At 42.3% G+C, this 20,203-nt stretch overlaps 1 protein-coding gene and 1 pseudogene across 6 annotated transcripts in view; one reads left to right on the forward strand and one right to left on the reverse strand.

Annotated features, from left to right (window-relative positions):
* Positions 1–291: 291 nt before the first annotated feature.
* The window catches only part of LOC123765293 (uncharacterized protein CG43867), a 1,137,736-nt gene continuing 1,117,824 nt past the window's right edge, over positions 292–20,203 (reverse strand). For all 6 annotated transcript variants that reach the window (XM_069335520.1, XM_069335522.1, XM_069335521.1 and 3 more), the window contains 3 exons: positions 19,794–20,021; positions 17,416–17,551; positions 292–15,067 (listed from right to left, as the gene is read on the reverse strand). In XM_069335520.1, the coding sequence (XP_069191621.1) occupies positions 14,834–15,067; positions 17,416–17,551; positions 19,794–20,021 (598 nt within the window). In that variant the 3' untranslated portion in view covers positions 292–14,833. The remainder of the gene's footprint in view (positions 15,068–17,415; positions 17,552–19,793; positions 20,022–20,203) is intronic.
* Positions 18,930–19,051, forward strand: LOC123765406 (5S ribosomal RNA; annotated as a pseudogene).

Below are 20,203 nucleotides of genomic sequence, written 5' to 3' on the forward strand. Positions count from 1 at the left end.
AACCTTATGACTATATATTGAACAAATAAACATGGCAGGTACTTGTATTTAATTTGTGTGATGGTCATTATTTACAATGTCCATGTTTTTCTGTAACTAACAATTGGAGCGTGTGAACATCAAAGATTAACTGTAGGTCAATTGCCTTTTTATATACAGTATAATATTGATCGTAGTTTTACGCTGAATGCATTTCTTGTGCCTAAAACTATTCTTATTAATAACATGTAGATACTGTTCAACTACATATATACACTTTATTCTAATTTGTTTCATAAAAACTGTACTGTATTTATTTTACGATAGCACTTTATTTTTAGACATCTGATACAGCTATAAGGGACTCTTACATAAATCCTGACTGAAATTGTGTTTAGCAGTTGAGAATATTAAAGTCTGACTACAAATTCACCTGCCTGGATATTTATCAACTACGTCTGTGTAAACTCACTCTGGAGCAATGTAAGGCATAGCAGGAACATTCCCTTAACTCTCACAACACACCACTGGGGGCTATGTAGATCATATACAAAACTTTCACAAACCGTAAATATAAAAGAAAAGCACTATGTACACAAACTGACTAAGGTGAAGAAAGTAAATTGTGATTTCAATGCCATATACAATGTCTACGATAAGTTCAATGTGAAATTTTAAAACCTGTGACTTCTCTGGCAAGATGTAGGCAATGCACAACTGGTCTGTAGATCACTTACATGCTTCAGTGTTTTGCCAGTATATGGTGGTATAAAGGGGAGGGACATGACAGTGCTTAATGTATACTCATATTTAGACATAGTACTATTTACACCGCATCAATGTTTATACTTTTACTTAATCATACAATCCTGGAAGGCATACATGATCAGACTTGATGTTTTACATAACTTTCACATACTGTACTGACTAGTAATTATGGCACCTTTGATCAATAGCACATTAAAACATAGTTTCAGACATTCTTATTGACAAATCTGTATGAAATGATTATCAAAATTAATACAAGAAATATAGATTACTTTTATCATCACTATCCTGTTACTGGTTTTCTATAAACACTAATTTTAAATAGTCTCATTACCAAATAATTACAGTATCATCTCTCGACATGATTACTCATAAAATTTTCATTGGATTTGCTGATTATATTTTCATTTTATACTGGAATACATAAGAGGTTTCAACACTTAATTATCCTAACTCTCCACTTTATGCAACTCATAAATATGTACTGTATGTAATTACAAAATAAAGTAATGCCAACTTATGTTGTACAAAACAATTCATTTTCTACCTTTAATTATAATATACTTTTGTATTTTAAATTAGCAGATCTTTCCAAAGACATTACACAGATTAAGAAATAACTTTATCGGGGTTTGAATTTAGTTCATCTTTACAAAGGATCTTTTTTTTCTACTTTTCTCAAATCATGCCAAAGTATATTGTTTCCAACATATAACACACATAGGATTTTATCACGTGCAATGCCTTAAATATTACGAATGTGGCTGAATTGTCACGTGCCATTAATGATGTCACATGCAAAGGAACAATGATAACTGTTAAGTAACATTACAGTTCTTCAATGTTTTGAATTGCAGTACATTCTCTGGATTTGACTAGTGTCTACTTTCCTAATGTAGTTGATTATATGTATGTATCTCATATAAAAGCCAACTTTGAAAAAACAAACATTTATCTCATAGATTTATAAGCTTTTCATTATACATAAATTCTATTTTTTGTTTTCAATCAATACTAACTTGGCAAGCTGACCTAAATACACCCATTATTTCTCGGTACTGCCTAACATACGTAAAACTAGGCCTAATTTAGTTCATGTTGTCAGTTTAATTACTAGCTCAAGTAGTAGGGTTCTGGCTATTATGTACGATATGCATTACATACATATTCGGTGTATATATATATGGATCCCTCCGTTTAAATCATTGTGATGACATTTTTGTTTACATTTACAAACCTAAAGATTTGTAATACGGTTTACAAACCTTTCAACACATTTTTTTCTTTTACCATACTGGATATACTGTACCAAACAGATTTCATGCATGACAATGCTCTGTTAACCTGGCATACATCAAACCTGTCAAGTCTTGTGTCGACAATAAATAGTACACCTTCACTATTTATTCAATCAAACGTATCATGTTGGGTGCACATGAGTCATTCTGTCATACACCTTCATCTCCTATTGTCATTTTCATTGTCCAACAACCAAAATCTATAGTCAAAGAAAGTGGTTTCTCTTCTCAGTCAGTTTTGTAAACAAAACAGATTTACATTGCATTTTCCAATCAAGAGAAGACAACCAAAGTTTCTTTGACATCTCATTGGTGGCAAGTCTGTGACAGATGAATAGCTCAATTCCTCACTGGTGCACCAGACAATCTAAACGACTATTCCGAGCATTTAATTATCAAAACAACGCACCAAACCGGGAAGACTATGTAGCACCATCAAATGTGCTAAATAATCGGAGGGCACTAAATATCACCGAGGATGCCAATACGACAACGCATAAGTCCAACGATATCAAAAGTATCCGAGTCGCCAACAATTCTATTGAGGGACAGGAGACCGCAAAGGGCCGGTTGGAAAGCAAGACACACGCTTGTCCTGGAAGTCAGGACATGCACGACCGTAACAGCGACAATGCAACTAAGACAATAAGGAGCAGGGCGCCGCTCCATCAAGTGACCGGGGTTTAAGCGAGTATGGCCAATACACAACCTCACCAGAAATGTTTCCCATCACGGTGCACGGCCACGAGGAAACACAACATTTAAGACTACGTACTTTGCTACCAAAAAGCCTGCCAACGGGGTAAGGACGGAGGAATGGATAATCGGGTAAAAGTCGGAATGCCTTTACGAGAAATGGAACAAGAGCGGACAGCTTCCGCATGCTCATTTAAAGACCCACCAATATGGCTGGGAACTCAACCGACTTAAATTTACTGTGAACAAGAAACAGCCAATGGTGGATCTCAACAACTACTGGATGAACCGCATTAAAGGACCCGAGAGTCAACTACAAAGGAACATTGACAACGAAGAGCATAGAGCTCCGCTCTAAACATGCTAGTCTCCGGAAGTAAGCGACACATATAAGTGCGATCGGGAAAAACAACAGAGTAGCCAACACCATCACCAGACTTAGACGCATCGGTGAAGACTGAAACGCAGCGGGAGTGAGAAGAAAAGTGCTCGAGGAAAACCCGTTTTAGAACCGTAGGAGGGGTAAAAGCTTTAGTAATACGGGTCAAGAATGTACAAAACCGCGGAAGAGGACTCTCCACGGGGGCAAACAAGGAACGACACGAGGAGAAACATTAAAAATACGAACGGAAAGAGAATCCTGTAGGCGACAGAAAGAGGCACGTGGTGAAGAGGAACAAAAACCACAGGAGAGGTAAAAGTTCAAGCACAACAGAGGCGAGAGGAAGGATGTTGTAAGGACCGCGCAAGATAGCGAATACAGTAGCGATCACAACGGTCCTGGAGAGACAGGAAGCCAGTGTCAACATACAACCTAAGCATGGGAGTTGAACGAAAGGCACCAGAACTGAGGCGCAGACGAGTAAGCGGGGCAACCATAATCGACCTTAGAGAGGAATGTAAACAAAGGAGAGTGCGCCTATCTACCACCCAAGAAGTATGGGACAAGACCCGAAGGAGGGTAAAGGCCTTAGACCACTCAACACGGAGGTAACACATATGTGGAGACCAAGACAAACGACCGTCAAGGATTAACCCCAAAAGCTTCGCAGAATCTTTGTACTCAAGGGGACGACCCGTTTCCGCGTAAAAGTCATGGCACAAGTCTTAGAAGTAAAGAACTTGAAGCCATGATCAGTGGCCCAAGATGACACGGCATCAATTGCAACTTCAAGCCGGCGCTGAAGGAGAGGCAAATCATCGACATACAGAGCGGAAAAGACCATTGAGGGCAACCCCAAAAAAAGTAGTGCTCGGGGCACACCTTCGTATTGCTGAAAAGAGGCAGAGAGCGCGGTACCGAGGCGCACCCGAAAGGAACGACAAGAGAAGGAGATGACCACGAAAGAATGAACTTCACATAGAATATGATACCGCCAAGTGGTGTCGTAAGCCTTTTCCAGGTCAAAAAGGACGGCAACAACGGACGTCTTCGCAGCAAAAGCAGTACCAATATAGACCTCCAAGTTCACCAGGAAATGTGTCGTGCTGTGGCACTTGCGGAAACCAAATTGAGAAGGGGAGAGGAGGTGATGGTGTTCCAGGAACCACACCGGACAAACGTTAACCATACGTTCAAAGAATTTGCAGACACAACTTGTGAGGGCGAAAGTCCTTAGGGGAACTACCCAGTCCTCAGGGACTGACGACGACTCCCACATCCAATTATACAGACTCAATAAGTATTTACTGAGACGTGCACGGAGGATAATGGCAAAACATCTCATAATGAATACCATCGGGGCCAGGGCAGAACAAAGTTCAGAGAGAGAAAAGGGATCATTATAGGGAAGCTGAACACGAGTGCAGAAATCTAAAGGACGAGACTCGAGGACAGGTTTACGAAGAAGGAAAGATTGGGGAAGATGAAGACCACAGCTAACACAAGAAAAGTGGGAACCCAGTATGGAAGCGACCTGCAACGGGTCCGCCACAAGAGTATCGTGGAGGTGAAACATCGTGAACGAACTTACCACCTATCTTGCGGATACGCTTCCAGATCTGGACCAGAGGGGTTTCGGACATAATTGTTGACACATAAGATGCCCAACATTCACGTTTAGCCGTACAGATGGGCCACCGCACTCGCTTTCCAAAAGAAAAGAATCGGTCGTCTGCCTACGGCGGTGCCGCTTACAGCGGACATTCCACCAGGGAACGCACTTCCGTGGACCGAGCGAGGAATAGAGCGGAGGGCAGCGTTGAAGACACTGGCATGAAAAAGGAGGAGATTGAGAGGTCAGAGAGAGCAGCACTGAGGGTCAATAGGATCCAGTCCGCCGTAGCAAACTGCCACCTAGGGAAAGAGAGGGAAGGGTGAAAAGAGAAAAAGGAAACAAGGACGGGGAAATGATCACTTCCATTGAAGGTCATCAAGAACCTGCCACAAGAAATCTAAGTAAAGAGCCGAGAGAAAGATCAAGACAAGAAAGGGTGCGAATCCGAGAGTCCAAATGAGTGGGCTCACCACAATTCAGAACAGACAGGGAAGAAGAGAGGAGAAACGGCTCAAGAAGGCGACCCCGGGTATTCGTCCCAACGTCGACCCAAAGAGAATGACAACAATTGAAGTCACCCAGCAGGAGCACAGGCTCTGGCAGGGAGTCTAGGAGAGGTTTCAAATCAGGAAGAGAAAGCGGGACACTCGGGGGGAGATAAATGGAACAAACTGTGTACCATTTCCCCACAAAGATACGAGCAGCAGAACAATGCAGAGGCGAAGGAAAAAGTAAAACAACAAAGGGAACATCAGCACGAATCAAGAGAGCAGAAGAATTAGAAGCCCCAGCACCGGGGGGGAAAGAGAAAGGAATAGCCACAAAAACGACCAGGACAAGCATCGGCTCCTGGAGACAGACACAAAGGGTGAAAATCGATAAATCAGAAGTTGGAGTTTGAGGAAATTGGCGTAATAACCTCGAACGTTCCATTGAAGAAGAGACATCGACGAGAAGAGAAAGGACAAAAACAGAAAACAAGGAAAAAACAAAGGCAACAGAGCACATTAAAGAATGCTGAGCCTGAATAAAGTCAGGGTTAGGGGGCATGGGTAAACTGAGCAAAGATGGAGGGAAGGAGGCAGGCGGGGTCCGGAGGAGGAGACAACGGAGGGGAGCAGTCAAAGACAGCAGCAGGAAGAGGGGAGCACACCGCAGCAACCGAGAGGGAAGCGGGGGCTAAAGAAACCTCCGTAGCAGGAACGGGGCGCAACCACCAAAATGGGAGCGAGAGAGCCAGAAGTAGGAGCCGAGGAAGAAAGCAAAACCTTCTTACCCGCCACGAAGGAGGAAGGAGAGGAGCCAGGATTACGCTTCTGACTTAAAGAGACACGTGTCCCAGCAACCACGTACTGGGCAACAAATTCTAGCGTCTCAACAGGAGAAGCTGAACGAGAGCACACATGACGGCCGTTTGGAGAGCGATGGACATCTGCCCGCACCGACAGGCAGCGGGGAGAGTCGAGAGACGGAGGGGAAGGATGAGAACAAGGAACGGAGGGGAAGGATGAGAACAAGGAACGGAGGGGAAGGATGAGAACGAGGAACGGAGGGAGACGAGGAAGAAGACACACAAGACAGACCGGGTAGAAACAAGGGGAACCCCAGACACAGGACCAGGAGGTGGATCCTTCGCGAGAGAACCCAAAGGAACAGAGGAGGGGGCAGTCGGCATATCGGGGTCCAAGGCCCGGAAACGGTTGCGAGTCTGAGGACGGTGGGAAGGACGAGGAGAGGAAGAGCGCAACACGCGAGCGTAACAGATATTAGCATAAGGCGCGAACCGGGCGTCTCGCCTCGGGAAAAGATAAACGCTCCCGGTGCTTCAAGTTGAGGACGGCTGCCTCAACCTTGTAATGGACACACGCACGGGAGAAGGTAGGATGGGCTTCACCGCAGTTCAGGCAACGAGCCTGGGGAGAAGTGCACTCCGACTTACAGTGACCTTCGCCACCACACAAAGGGCAGAGAGAGACGGTCCCGGAGCAGCGGAGGGCACCGTGCCCAAACCTCCAGCACTTGTTACAGAGCCGAGGAGAAGGAATGTACTCCTGGACAGAGCACCTGGCATCAGCAACAATGACAGAGGGTGGAAGGGTCCTACCATCAAAGGTAATCTTCACAACCCGGAGGGGTTGACGGCGACTACCACGAGGGGGACGAGTAAATGTGTCCACCTAGAGAATACAATGGCCCTGGGCAGCGAGGATATGGCGAATATCGTCGTGGCAGTCGCGCAGGTCCCAAACACCGGTCACAACATGGGGCGGGAGCAGAATAGTGCCAACGCTGGCATTCAACGGAGCGTTCTTCGAGACCCGAACGGGGGTCTCCCCAAAGCAGGATAAGGCAGCCGAGCGGGAAGCATCGCGACACGTGTACCGAGACGAGTGGGGTTGAAAGTAATGGAGGCATCCACGGAATCAACGACGTGTCGATGGAGGGAGAAATCGTCAAGAGGGAGGAGATCAAAATATTTGGCCCACAAAGCGGGACCAAACAAGGCTTGATAGGTAGCAGAACTCAAAGGAATCGAGCGAGGACGGCAGTGAGAACCCCCAGACAGAGAGGGGTTAAAAGGCGCAGTAGTCACAACTAGAGATGGAGCCACGCCAGGGGACGAGGTAGTCACCACTGGGGGCTTGGGGCTCGACCCAACCGGAGGGGAGCCAGGGGAAGGAGTCGGAGAGGCCAAAGGAGGAGCAAGGTCGGGGCCCAATGCAGCGGAGGCTACAGAGCCCGGTCTTCCAAGACGGGCCGACTCGGGGGCTTGCTCGCCCACCCCACGAGCGTGAGAGGGTACAACGGAAACATTCAACGACATACAGACGAAGAGAAAGAAAGTCATCCACGAATGGAGCCACAATTAGAGGCAGGACACCCAACAGGAAGCTCTCGCCGATCATGCCGGGGCCCCCTAGGGGTGCGTCGTGAGTATACGACACCTTAAGAACCGTCGGTCCGTCGAGATCGGGTTCGGCGACAAAAGGGGGATTGACAATAAAAGGTTCCCCTCGCTCGAGACGTTGGGTACTACAGTTCTACGGGTGCAAGAGTATGCCACCTCAAGCACCCGGGCATCAAAATAGAACCAATCCAAAACAACCAAAAGGTCGGCAGGAAACGACAAGCGGATAGGAGAAGAGGGGGGAGAAAAACGAAATATAATGAAAACCGATCCGGCACAATTAGAGAAGACAGCAGCATGAGTACAAGGCCAGAAAAGGACAGAGGAGCCACGGAGCATCACACTCTGGCAGCCATCCACGACACCAACGGGCCGGATGGGGAGAGGGCTATTCCAAGCAAATCCCAGTCATATGGCAATCACATAAGAACGCTTGGGTGATATCTTTATCCTTGGGCCAGCTTACTTTTCATTTTTACCAGTGTGTAAAGTAGTATTCTGCCTAAATTTGTTTTGACAAAAGCACTGTTGTTACTCAATGTATCTAACCATCCTATAAGCTTTGGCAATATTAACTATGAATGTGTTGCTTATTAATTACTTCAGACAATGACCCACCTCAACAGCAAAATAGTGAAAAAAAACGGTTAAGGAGTTATGTCATAATTATAACGTAGGGAAGACTCTTCAGACTACCGTTGCCTCATGAGATGGAGTTCCCAAGTCAATATAAATAGTGTAGGGGAGGAAGGGGGGAGAAACTGGCTCGAATGCTGTAAATATTTCACGACTTTCAACCAGTGACAGAAGTAAGCAGACATCAAGCCTGCAAGACTATTTAACACTATCACAAAATAGTCAAAAGATCCTAAATATCATTCAGGATGCCAATATAAGACAGAATTGTTTCTGTTAGATGACAAACAGGATGAGGAAGAAAATGATTTGGAAATAACAAAACCTAACGGTTAATAAAGAACAAACACAAAAGCCTATCAACGTCTATGATGCTACAGGTACTTTGCAAATGCTGAAGCAAGATGATCCCATCTTGCAATGAAGCAGTGCATATAAAATAGAGCAACAAAGTCCTGGGAGCAGTTACAAAGCTTTACCAGCAAAGAAATGGGCTCTGAAAGCCCCCACCTACAACAACACCAAGGAACACTCATAAAGGAGATCCTGTTTTCATCCTCCAATGAACAGCCAGTTTCAGCATCTCAGATTAACTCAATATTAATTATTCACCCAACTATAAGCTGTAACACAATGCACTGCCATCTCTCATAAAAACTGTACAGTAAAATAAATGTTTACTTGGGTCATTGATATTATCGATATAATTTGACGAGACCATTTTACTGCAGAATGCCTCTTCTGTTATTGTTATAAAGTTAAGAAGACAGCTTTCAGTATATCCTGATTACCTTGTAACATTTTCAACAACACATCCTTTAAGTACATGCATTAGAGGGATCCTGGTATATATACATATACTGTATATCTTGCATTTTTTTGGCAGATTTGCTGAATTCCCTTAAAAATAATTTTGTTCAATATTTGTTCTTATGCATTAATAAATATATATTCAAGTCAACATTATTGATATACATTTTGTATGTTTTGAGCCAAGTCTTTGTACTGCCTAATGTAAGTAAAATTTAAACAATATTAAATAATAACAATCATTCACATATTGTGATAGTTCTACAATTCCCTGCAAGGATACAACAAAACCAAGTGTTGGATGTAATGTAACTCCTCTTTCTGGTAGAAAGGCCTGGTGACTTCCTGTAGTTATCCCACTGAGATTACTCCATACTACAGACACATCAGTTGTACGACTACTGTTTGGCCTAATGGAGACCAGAACCTGGTCCCCTCAGAGAGGAACAGACAACAAATGACATTTCACCTGGAAAGCACCCACAAACTCAATGAAGCTTTGCAGATCCTGCTGGCTTCAAAACAACCAAAGCCTCACAACTGGCAAACAACTCCAAATATTAAAATTAATATAACTATTATTTTCTTTCGTTTGAATTATCTAGACAGTTTTTTTTGCTAGTTTTGAACTTCGCTTCTTGTGATTCCAGCAATTATCTATAAAGCTTTCCTGACTTCCTGGATGCTTTCCTGGTGATATGACTGTCATTTACTCTCTGCACCTTTCAGAGGGGACCAGGTCCTGCCACTGGTTTCTAGTAGACCCAATACAACTCACCCTACTGATGTGACTTCAAAGTATGGAGCAATCTCAATGAGATAGCTACAGGAGCCACCAAAAGGCTACCCTGAGAAAATAGCCTAAATGGACACAGTGAGCCATGCTAATTAGGCCTAGTTGGGTACTTCTGCCTAAAATGCACAATATACATGTACATTTTGTATGTATAGATATATATGTACATTATACGTGTGTATTTCATTCACTTGGGTGCTAGGAGTCTGGAACTGCCGACCCTAAGAGCGGAAGACAGAAGCTCTATAAACTGAACCGTAGACAGCTGTGGTTCAAGACTCCTAGTGTCCAAGTGAATGAAATGTTACTATCCACAGCAGTGCAGTTGACAATTTATGAATATGTATGTATACTGTATATATAGGTTTGATTTTACTTTGAAAATATAAATATGCCATTGTCTCAAGTAAATCTTTTTTTTCTGTAAGAATACAATAAACCAAATCAATTCTTTGACATTGCTGGAGCTCCTGATTCCTGGTTGATCCAGGGGGATTACCAGGAATCGATGCCATTTTCTAACCCAGAGTCCTGCAACCCTTTTTCATGGATACATGTTAACCCAAAAACAGTCTGCTTTTCTTTGCAACACAAGTCAAGTTCACTCTAGAAATTTGTCTTTTTGGAAAGAGAAGCCTTCAATAGCTTCCTGAAGGTCAATACTGGTTAAGTCATACCTTAGGGAATTTCATCAGGCCTCCAAGACTAATTCTTGCCTACCAGACAGGATAATAATATGGGTACCTTGGTGAGGTGAAGGGGGGGCTGGAGATTACTGCACTCTCTCTCAAACCAGAAACACAAGTTTACTGAGGCAAACAACTGCATGACAAAAATTACAATAACCAGACAACAAACATAACCATGATGAAAACAATGAGCTTGTTGTGACTGGTGACAGCCCAGTCCACTCAGGAGCCTCTACAGCCTACATTTGTATTTGCCTGGTTACATACAAGCAGCCCACTGCCTCTTTCACCATTAAGCTAATTTATGTTGGCTATTGCTGGAACATATTCCTATGGACTATAGTCTTTTGTTCCTTCTGTTTCATGACTTTTTTTTGTCACCTCATTGCACGTGCTCTGGTTTATTATTTTGCACTCGACTTTCTGCCTTGGATATTGGTTTCCACTTTTCTCCTACCCTACCAGGTACACCTGCTCTGAGGAGTTTGGTTCCTTCTCTCCTAGCTCAGTCACCTTGCTTCCATATAGTGCACTGGCCCTTTCCTCCACTGCAATGCTATCAATGAAGAGGTCCAGCTACAGGATCTCGTTGATCCAATGGAAGAGCCTGTCATCGACTGTCCACTCGTCAAAATGAGGTATCGCTGTGAGACTGCAAAAACACATGACATCCCATGCACGTGAACCAAAAATCAAGATGACTAGCAACCTGCAGAGTTAAACTTCATAACAGGAGTGACCAGCTTGCCTTGCAAACCTAATTCAGACAACGAACCTAGCTTAATGATCCTAAATTAAGAATCACAAGGAGAGAAACTGTCATCTCGCATACAAGTTTGACATGTCAAAACAACTGGAGTCGAGTCGGGTCACGGTGCCCCAAGGTAGGTGAATCAAATTCTGAGCAAACCATACCACCATCAACTTGTGAACCATTGTGCACGCTAAATGAAGGGGCCCAAACTCGAGACATCTGCAAACAAGTCAAGCACAGGCGGGAAAAGCTGAATCAAACACTGAATAGCATAATGAAAGTGGTAACAAAGCAGCCACCACACAGCTGCCAGTGTCTGCACCCACCAATGTCAGTGATGGTTGAAAATCTTTCCCTTGAAAAACTAATACAGCACTCACAACCAAACATGACAACAAATACACCACACAGATAAAGTTCAGGCTGCAGCATAGTTGCTAGAGATGCAAATGAGAAATTCAGCCGAGCCAAAATCAGTGGAGGCAGAGCAGAGCATGCCGATCAACAATTCCAATTCAAGCTCAGCCACATCAAAACCTGTGATGGCACCAACTTGGACTTCTGCGAGTTCACAACTAACTAGAATTGGTTCTTTGCCAACTGCAAACAACCAGATCCCTTACTTGCAAAGAAGGAGACCAGATGGGAGCCCAAACCAATCAGTTGTCGAGGTAGGCCAAGATGCAAATCCCCCGTAACACAGAGACGAGACACCACGACCTGCGTCAACCTGGTGAAAGTCATAGCTGCCAGGTTTAGGCCAAAGTAAAGAACCCATAAGTGGGAATCAAGAAACCTCAACAAATTCTGAATCTTGGATGAATCAGGACATGTTAACATGCATCCTTGAAATCCAGGGACATCAACATGCAGAATAAGAGCCAGTGAAGAATAAAGGTGCCACCTAGACACAATTAAAGAACACTGTATGAACATCAGAGGTCCACTGTTGTTCAATATCCTCCCAGCAAGTATAAAAAATATTGCCAGAACAAAAGTGGAAATCTTCAAGAAAAACTGGACACTTTTCTGCAAGTGCCAGACAAACTAAGCTGTAGTGGATATGTGGGTCGTGCAAGCTGCTCCAAGCCTGTTGAACCAAATTTTCCCAAGTCAAGCCTGGCCCAAGGCCAGGCACGGAGAGAGGATGAACTCCTAGAACCTCATCCACGTAGGGGAGTCTTCTTGGGGAGTAGAACTCCCAGAACCCCATCAAGTAGGTATCAGGTACATCTAGGAGCCAATAGATTTGCAAAACAAGGTAAAAGTGGTCGTGTAGAAATTTGGACAAGTCATAAATTCGTCGTCGTAAAACAGTGAAGGCTCCGAACTTCGGGTATTTGAGCCCAACCGAGGTTGCAGATGACAAAAATAGAATGCTGTTCTGTAAAGCAGTTGTAAGCTGCCACTAGCAAAGCAGGCATGTGTGACGTGACATATCTGTCATCTCGCATAGAAGTTTGACAATCTCACAACAACAGGGATGAAAACAATCATGAATGCTGTAGGCACTGATGATTGTTCATCACTCCAACAGGCAAGTGTTGCCAACTAGCATTGCTTGCTGCAAAAACATTGGGTGCAGTTGCTTTTTGTGTGTTACTATCCCTCTGGTAATTTTCCTTCAGATTTTTGTGGTGGTCCCTTAGGCTCCTCTTGCCTCTATTGAGGGAGCCAGATTTAGGTCCTGGCTTCTGTTAGGTGCTCATGAATCTTAAAAACCTGCTGTGGTACTCAAGGCTTGGAGATTCCCAGGTGGGTATCTCTGTGGGCGACCAAAGTGGGGGTGGGGCTTTCAGAAATGACTGATTTCTCTTGATAATTCCTGACGATGTGGTATTTCAATCTGCCAGCTTTGAAACCTGGCCCTGACCAAACATGCCTTCTTTGTCATCCTAGCATGGGCTGGACCACACTCCTCTGGAGATGCACTTCCAGAGAGACTATTTTCCATTAGCCTTCTGTGTGCATTTGTGCTTCTGGGCAGGGTTTCTTGAAATTTGCAGGAACTATGGTATTGGGCTGTGAACCTGGCATGTTCAGGCTTTTAACCGCATCATTGTGCTCCCATTTCATGATTCTTGAGCCCCATGCTTGTCCCTTACCACTGCTTGTGTTAATGGCCTTTCCCTGCTATTCTACAGGGTATTGAAGTCAGTTGGTTCATGCTGAGCAGTGATTCCAAGGCCCCTTTTGCTCTCCCTGCTTGGTTCTGTTGTGCTTGGTTGCCTCTGCTTTTTTCATTCCTTTTTTTGGAGGGAGGGGAGAGGGAGAAGGGAGCTTTCTGGTTTGCTTTGCCTTGTGTTGGGTGACTGCTTACTGCAGTGATCCAACCTGGGGTGTCAACTGGTGGTGGACAGGTAATTACCCAAGTGTAGTTACAGGATGACAGCTACGCTCGTGGTGTTCCGTCTTCCCAGCACTCTTTGTCATATAACGCTTAGAAACTACTGCAACAGGTTCACTGTTTACATCGTGGTGACTTCATTGTCTATTTACCATCTGGTACATACTTTTTGTCATGTTGCTTTTGGTTGTTCTCATTCTTCTTTGGTTCTGATCTCCAGCTCCTGTTGCCTTCTTGAGGAAATAGAACCTATTGCTTAAATTTGGGGAGCTACTAAAGTTTCCATAAAAAATAAACAAATAAAATAAAGAAAATTCTGTAAATTCAACACTTGACTTCTGCCATTGTTTAATTTAAAGCACTCCATTTGTTAACTTTAGGTTTCTCTTGTATGCAAATTATATTCTAATTTTAATTCAGTCTAGACTGGATAGCTGTACACTGCATCTCTTTATTTTCAGTTTTTGTTTACATGAAACTGCATTTTCTTACTACACTCTCTAGACTAGATTTATCATAGACTAGGGCTTTAAAGCATCTTTACATGTGGCATTTGTTTTTATATGCATGTGCAGTTATATTCTAATAAAATACTTATATATCAGTTTTGTGTAATTTTCATTTAGTAATCTATACTTTAAATAAAATCACAAATTGCTGTATATAATTGAGAGATTTGAAAGTGCAGCATAAGGCACATTATTTAATATACGACCTGAAAAGATGTTTTATATTTCATTATGAAACATCAATATTGTGCCGTAGTAAACAAAATTCTATAGTCAATTAACCAAATTAACTTTGAATTCTGTACTTAATTTGAATTTAAAATTCAAATATTAATTTTTCAGAATGGTATCTTATTATTTTCAGATCATTTGTAAACTATGCTCGGCCACATAACACATCCATTATCAATGTAAAAGGTCATTTGTGTACCATACACAACCACTTACCTGTTTCCTTCATCTCCACAGAGGAGTCCTGCACTTTACTATTTTTGTATATCTCAAATATATATATATCTAAAAAAAATCTTTGGAGTATGGACATATGAGCAGCTGAAAATTTTAGTATTTATGTGAAGCATTATCACAGTGTGGCAGTTGGGCCGAGCATAAACCTGACTCATGATGACCTAGCGTGCACTGCGGGTCAGACAACAGTCGAGTCGACCTGTGCTCTTCGTTTGGCATCGAGGCGCTGTAATTTGCTATCTACTTCTGTTGTCATTTTCAACAAGTCGGGTTGGCCAGGAATGGAGGTTATGTGGGATCGAGCCGACCTTCTAGACCCGTGACGAGTCAGCGTTCCTGTCTGGGGAGTGCCTGGCAGAGGACGACCCATGGCATTCATGTAGTCAGCAATAAGGAGGGTTAGTTCCAGGATCTGAAAACAGAATGGGATTATTACTAATAATTTTTTCTTTATATCATTATACTGTAATTTACATTATGAAGTCTTCACCTTAGCCATTTTTTTTTATTTTAAATACCAGTACAATAAATCTCATTTATTTCAATTTTTTTTATATTTAACCTAGTTTCAGTAACTTTCAAGAAGCTTAACCCTTTCTCTGCATAAAACACTTGTGATCACCAAAAGCTGGAAGTTAAACAGAAGTTTAAAGCCTGTAGGAGCATTTGTTTGTTGGCAAAAAAAAAAAACACCAGAGTGCCGCACTCAAACCTTAGAACGTTTTCTTCCTTTTTTTCTTTAAGAAGGCCTATAAGCTTGGAGATAAGATATGAACAAACCCCAAGAAAAAGCCACCAATCAAAATGAGCAACGTGCAGGAGATTCGTAACCCTGAATAAAGCGGGCTTCTATGTGGTTTGGATCTGTACTTTGGCCGATAGTGTACTTGGGGCGTGACAGTTAATTTTTCTTGTCTACACTATAATTGTATATGAATTCCCTTGTAGTGGTTCATGTCAGTGTTTGTTCATCAAAGACAATTCCTCTTTTCTTGGCCTAACCCACTCATCTGCAGATTAGGCCAGGTATTCCTCATCCCTGCGAAAAAGAGGGTCTCCCAAAGTTCCAGTTAACCTCCTGCCTCACTTGCGAGTCACTTAATTAACACTTTTCCCTTCTCTTGACACATAATGCGGCACAATTTTTATCTCGAGTCCTATCTCGTATCATCATTTGCGTCCAACAATAAAATATTTGTATAAAATTCAATTTTTATCCGATCGACTTCGGATTACTTTTAAAATGTGCTCCATTATATTCCCGTTCTCCCCAATAGGCCCACGGGCACCTCGGCATAGGCGCTCACGTGGTCGACTTACACTGTTGACGCCACGAGTGACCGCACTACTCTCCCCTCGCGCGTAACACTTTTGTAGTTTTCGGCATTTATATCCGCTCCCGTGTGTTTTCAATCCATTATATACATTGCTGCGCATTTTATTGTGACTAATTTGATACCAAAATGAACGATGTAGCACAAAAACTTCTGTTAGTAAACGGAAAATTTCAGTATGGTTTTTTCGGGTGTGGCTATGGGTGTACTCTAACGGGTTTCACTAGGGTGACTTTGGGCGTTGCTGCGGGTGAGGAATGACCATAATTGGGAATGTATATGCATATCTCCGTGTAGGAGATTTTATTGTGATCACGGTGATACCAAAATGAACGATGTAGGACAAGTGTGGAGTTGACAAACCTGAAAAGAGTAGAAACATTTCATCGCTGTTTGGCGCACACGGCTACCGATCGACGTAGTTTTTTATTTGGTGCCGGTCTCACGCATGCTTTGCTGACATTTTATACACATGTTCTTCTAAAACATTCTATTGCAAACACATTGATACCAAATTGAAACATGTACATCAAAAATTAAGGTCACAATGCTGAAAAGAGTATACACTTTTCAGTGTCGCTGCACGATCACCCGAAACGCCGGACGCACAAGGGCAATGTTTTACGCTCGACTGCCGGGAGCGCGAAAGTGTTAAGCCAAACCCTTCCATCCCACAGAGATGACGAGAATGGCAGGGAGCCCAAAATCAGAAGAAAGAAGGGAAGAGAAGTTGGGCAACAGGCACAGAAGCTACATATCCTCCCAACAAAAACCAGGGGTAGCTATGTAGGTTTCAAACCCTGAAAGGAACATCAACTGACAATACCAGCAGCTCGCTCAGGAATGAACGAGCCCAAGTCCTCCAGAGCCCTCTGAACGAGCCCAGAGTGGGATAAAAATGAGAACAAATTAAAAAATACCAAAAAATGCAGTGACGAGGATAATGTAGAGAGCACCCAAGAACAAGGGCCCCCACTTTGATTAATACAGGTGTGGTACTCCTGGCTTCAAAGTCATACAGTACATGGGAGCCATAGCCTGGTGGTTTATCAAGGTGGGAAGTGAGCAGGCCTGCATCAACAGGTGGAAAGACAGCATTCTCTGCTGTAACAGAGCCACTATTTGGCCCTTTCAGAAAATAGACTTTTGGAGGTCACTGGAATGTAAAGCATTTTCTCTCATGTATAGGTAAGTTTGTTTGGCATAAATTCCCTGTGAGAGGTTTTATAAAAACATGTCCCAAATATAGAAAAAGGTTAATATTGTGTGAAATTTTTAACAATTAATTCTTTAACATATTTTTATTATTAGTTTGTTATAATTAAGTTGCTGGAAAAAGTCTTTCAATTAACTATGTAAACAGGACGGCTAACCCAATTGGACTAATGTTTTATTTGAGAAATAATGTGCATTTCTGTACACTTACCTTTGGTTTATTCATACAAAGGAGAAGTTTGTGGGTTCCTGGAGGGTGATGTGCACTGTCTTCCTCTGGTGTGTGAACTACTAACATGAAATCTTCCTGGCAGCCACCAAATGTTACAACAGATTCATATCCATATCTGAAGAAAATATACGAGTTAAAAATTTTAATTAACAAAAAGCTTGATAAATATATCAACAGAATTTGTATTCATTTTGCATTTAAAATTGAATGAGAAATGTTACATTTTTACCAACATTCTAGAAAAAACAGACAGCCAACATCTTTAGATTTTAACAATGTGCACAGCAAGGCTAAAACCATTTGATGGATAATTTTGTGGGTGTGCACTAGTTTCAATTATTTGAATAATGAAAGAAAAATTGTTTAAGGCTGTGATTAATATGCCAGGTTGCTAGCAGCAGTATCTAACAGCCTTGTTGACCAAGAGACCTGGTCAGAGTCCGGCCCACGTAGCTCCAGTGATGAATGTTGGTTGACAAGAGCATAAAATGCTAACAACAGTATAGAGATGAGAGCAGACTATAGTTAATGCAACGTGTCACCAGAAATGGCTTTATTAATTATAACAGATATAAATGGAAAAAAGAGGTATGAGTGAGGAGAGGGAAGCCAAGGTGGGGGTAAAGTGAAAACTGTGATTGTTATCAAATATATTTTTTAAGTATTAACTTAGCAACAGGGGAAATGCTGAATATTCCTCAATTTTGTTTGATGATGTTGTATTTTGATGGCTGCAGAGTCTATGCATCATCTCCAAATGTTGTTTTTTTCTTTAATGAGTTTAGCTTCCCTAAAGTTCATTAGCTGTTCCTTTTGGAATTTCACGTGACACTTCTTATTGACGTTATCAACATTATAAAAACAGTATAATCATGTTCATGAATCATCACATCTGCAGGACAGTACAAGAGTTGGTTGCTGGAAAAGAAGCAGCACTTGCACAGGAGAGTAGCAACTCTGTTTCTGATTAGGTTAGCACTCTGCATTTTGTACAATCTGCCAACTCAAGAGCATGGGCTGCATGCAAAATCAGATAGGTAATTTAAGCCTCAAGTGTAGCCCAATCATTAAGGAACAAAGAAGGCAAATAGTTCCATACAGCAGTGGAACCTGATAATATTCACTGAACAAAATCAGCAGCAACAAATTGCAATGACAAAGGAGATTTAGTTCTTGACTAGTTTATAATTTAAACTCCTGTGGGTACACAGAGCTTACACCATTCCTCAGGACTCCAGTAAACAGATGCTATCTTCGAAAAAAGTCCTGGGCACCCCCTTCTGGATGTGAGGGGGGGGGGGCCTCAGTACTACCTCATCAACCATAAGTTGTGATCCTGCTGACAATGTTCCCAAAGTCAGACAAACAACCATGGCACACGGCCACAGTTTTTCACCTCTGTACATCATGCAATGGGACTTCATGTTCGTTTGGAAAATGAATTTGAAAAATGTTTCACATTCAGGATTTAATGACCATGATCGTGATCAATGACCAATGGCCATACCACGTTGAGAATACCACTGCTTCTCGTCCGATCGGCGAAGTTAAGTAACGTTGGGTTTGGTTAGTACTTGGATGGGTGACTGCCTGGGAACACCAAATGCTGTTGGCATAAAATTTTTTAGAGGTCTGACAGCTGAGTGGACAGCGCTTCGGATTCATAGTCCTGCGGTTCCGAGTTCGATCTCCATTAGAGGCGGAAACAAATGGGCAGTTTCTCTCACCCTGATGCTTCTGTTCACCTAGCATTAAATAGGTACCTGGGAGTTAGACAGCAGCTATGGGCTGCTTCCTTGGGATGTGTAACAAAGAGGAGGCCTGGTCGAGGACCGGGCCACGGGGACGCTAAGCCCCGAAATCATCTCGAGATAATAATTGTGAATTGGTGATGTCATCACGACACTCTCTCTCTACATAGATTTTTTTAGTTTCCTGTTATCAAGGTAATGCATTTTAACAATATTTGAAAGAAATTTATATTTTTTTATTATTTTGAGCACACCATGGAGTTGCCACATGAAACAGGCAAGCATTGCAGGGGTATAGGTATAGCTCAGCCAGTGTTTACGGTCTGAGTTACTAAAGTCCTCACCAGAAAAGGGCATATTAACATGACTTTCATAATCACGAATGTGACTAAACTAATATTTTTTTTTTTAATTTTTCCTCGGGAATATATTCACTTTAGTTGTGGTTATTATGATTACTGGTAAAGCAAATCCACAAAATGTCCCTTAAAATTTTTGGTGTGACAGCAGCTTTACCAGCAACTTTTATTTTCAGGTATACAAGAATACATATTGAAGAGTAATTACTTTAAATTTTAGAATGCAGATAAGTTGAAAGAGTCTCACCTTCCAATGGATACCATGCTAGTATGATCGAGAAGCGTGATGGCATCCTCGCTGACCGCTACCCATACTGGCGTTGGTGGGCCGTCTGGTGATGGAGTGGCAGCTGGAAAGAGTGTGGCTCCAAAGTATGGCCACTTTCTTGTACACGTCAGGTATATGCGAACGCAATCATTCTGCGTTCTACCTCGTAAGCCTACCCATTTTTCTTGTAAGCTGTCTTGCAATGTCCTGTAATCCAACTCCCAATCATAAACTATTTTTTGGAAGTACTGTATGCCTAAACATTACAGTATAATGAAACTATAAATTCTGAATATTATGATGCCCTACTAAACATGCTTCATCCTTTACTTTTGATATTATTTTTACAGTAAATTACAAGTAAAGCATTAAAAAAAATTGACAATCTG

This window comes from Procambarus clarkii, chromosome 33 (genome assembly GCF_040958095.1).
Source record: "Procambarus clarkii isolate CNS0578487 chromosome 33, FALCON_Pclarkii_2.0, whole genome shotgun sequence".
Lineage (NCBI taxonomy): Eukaryota > Metazoa > Arthropoda > Malacostraca > Decapoda > Cambaridae > Procambarus > Procambarus clarkii.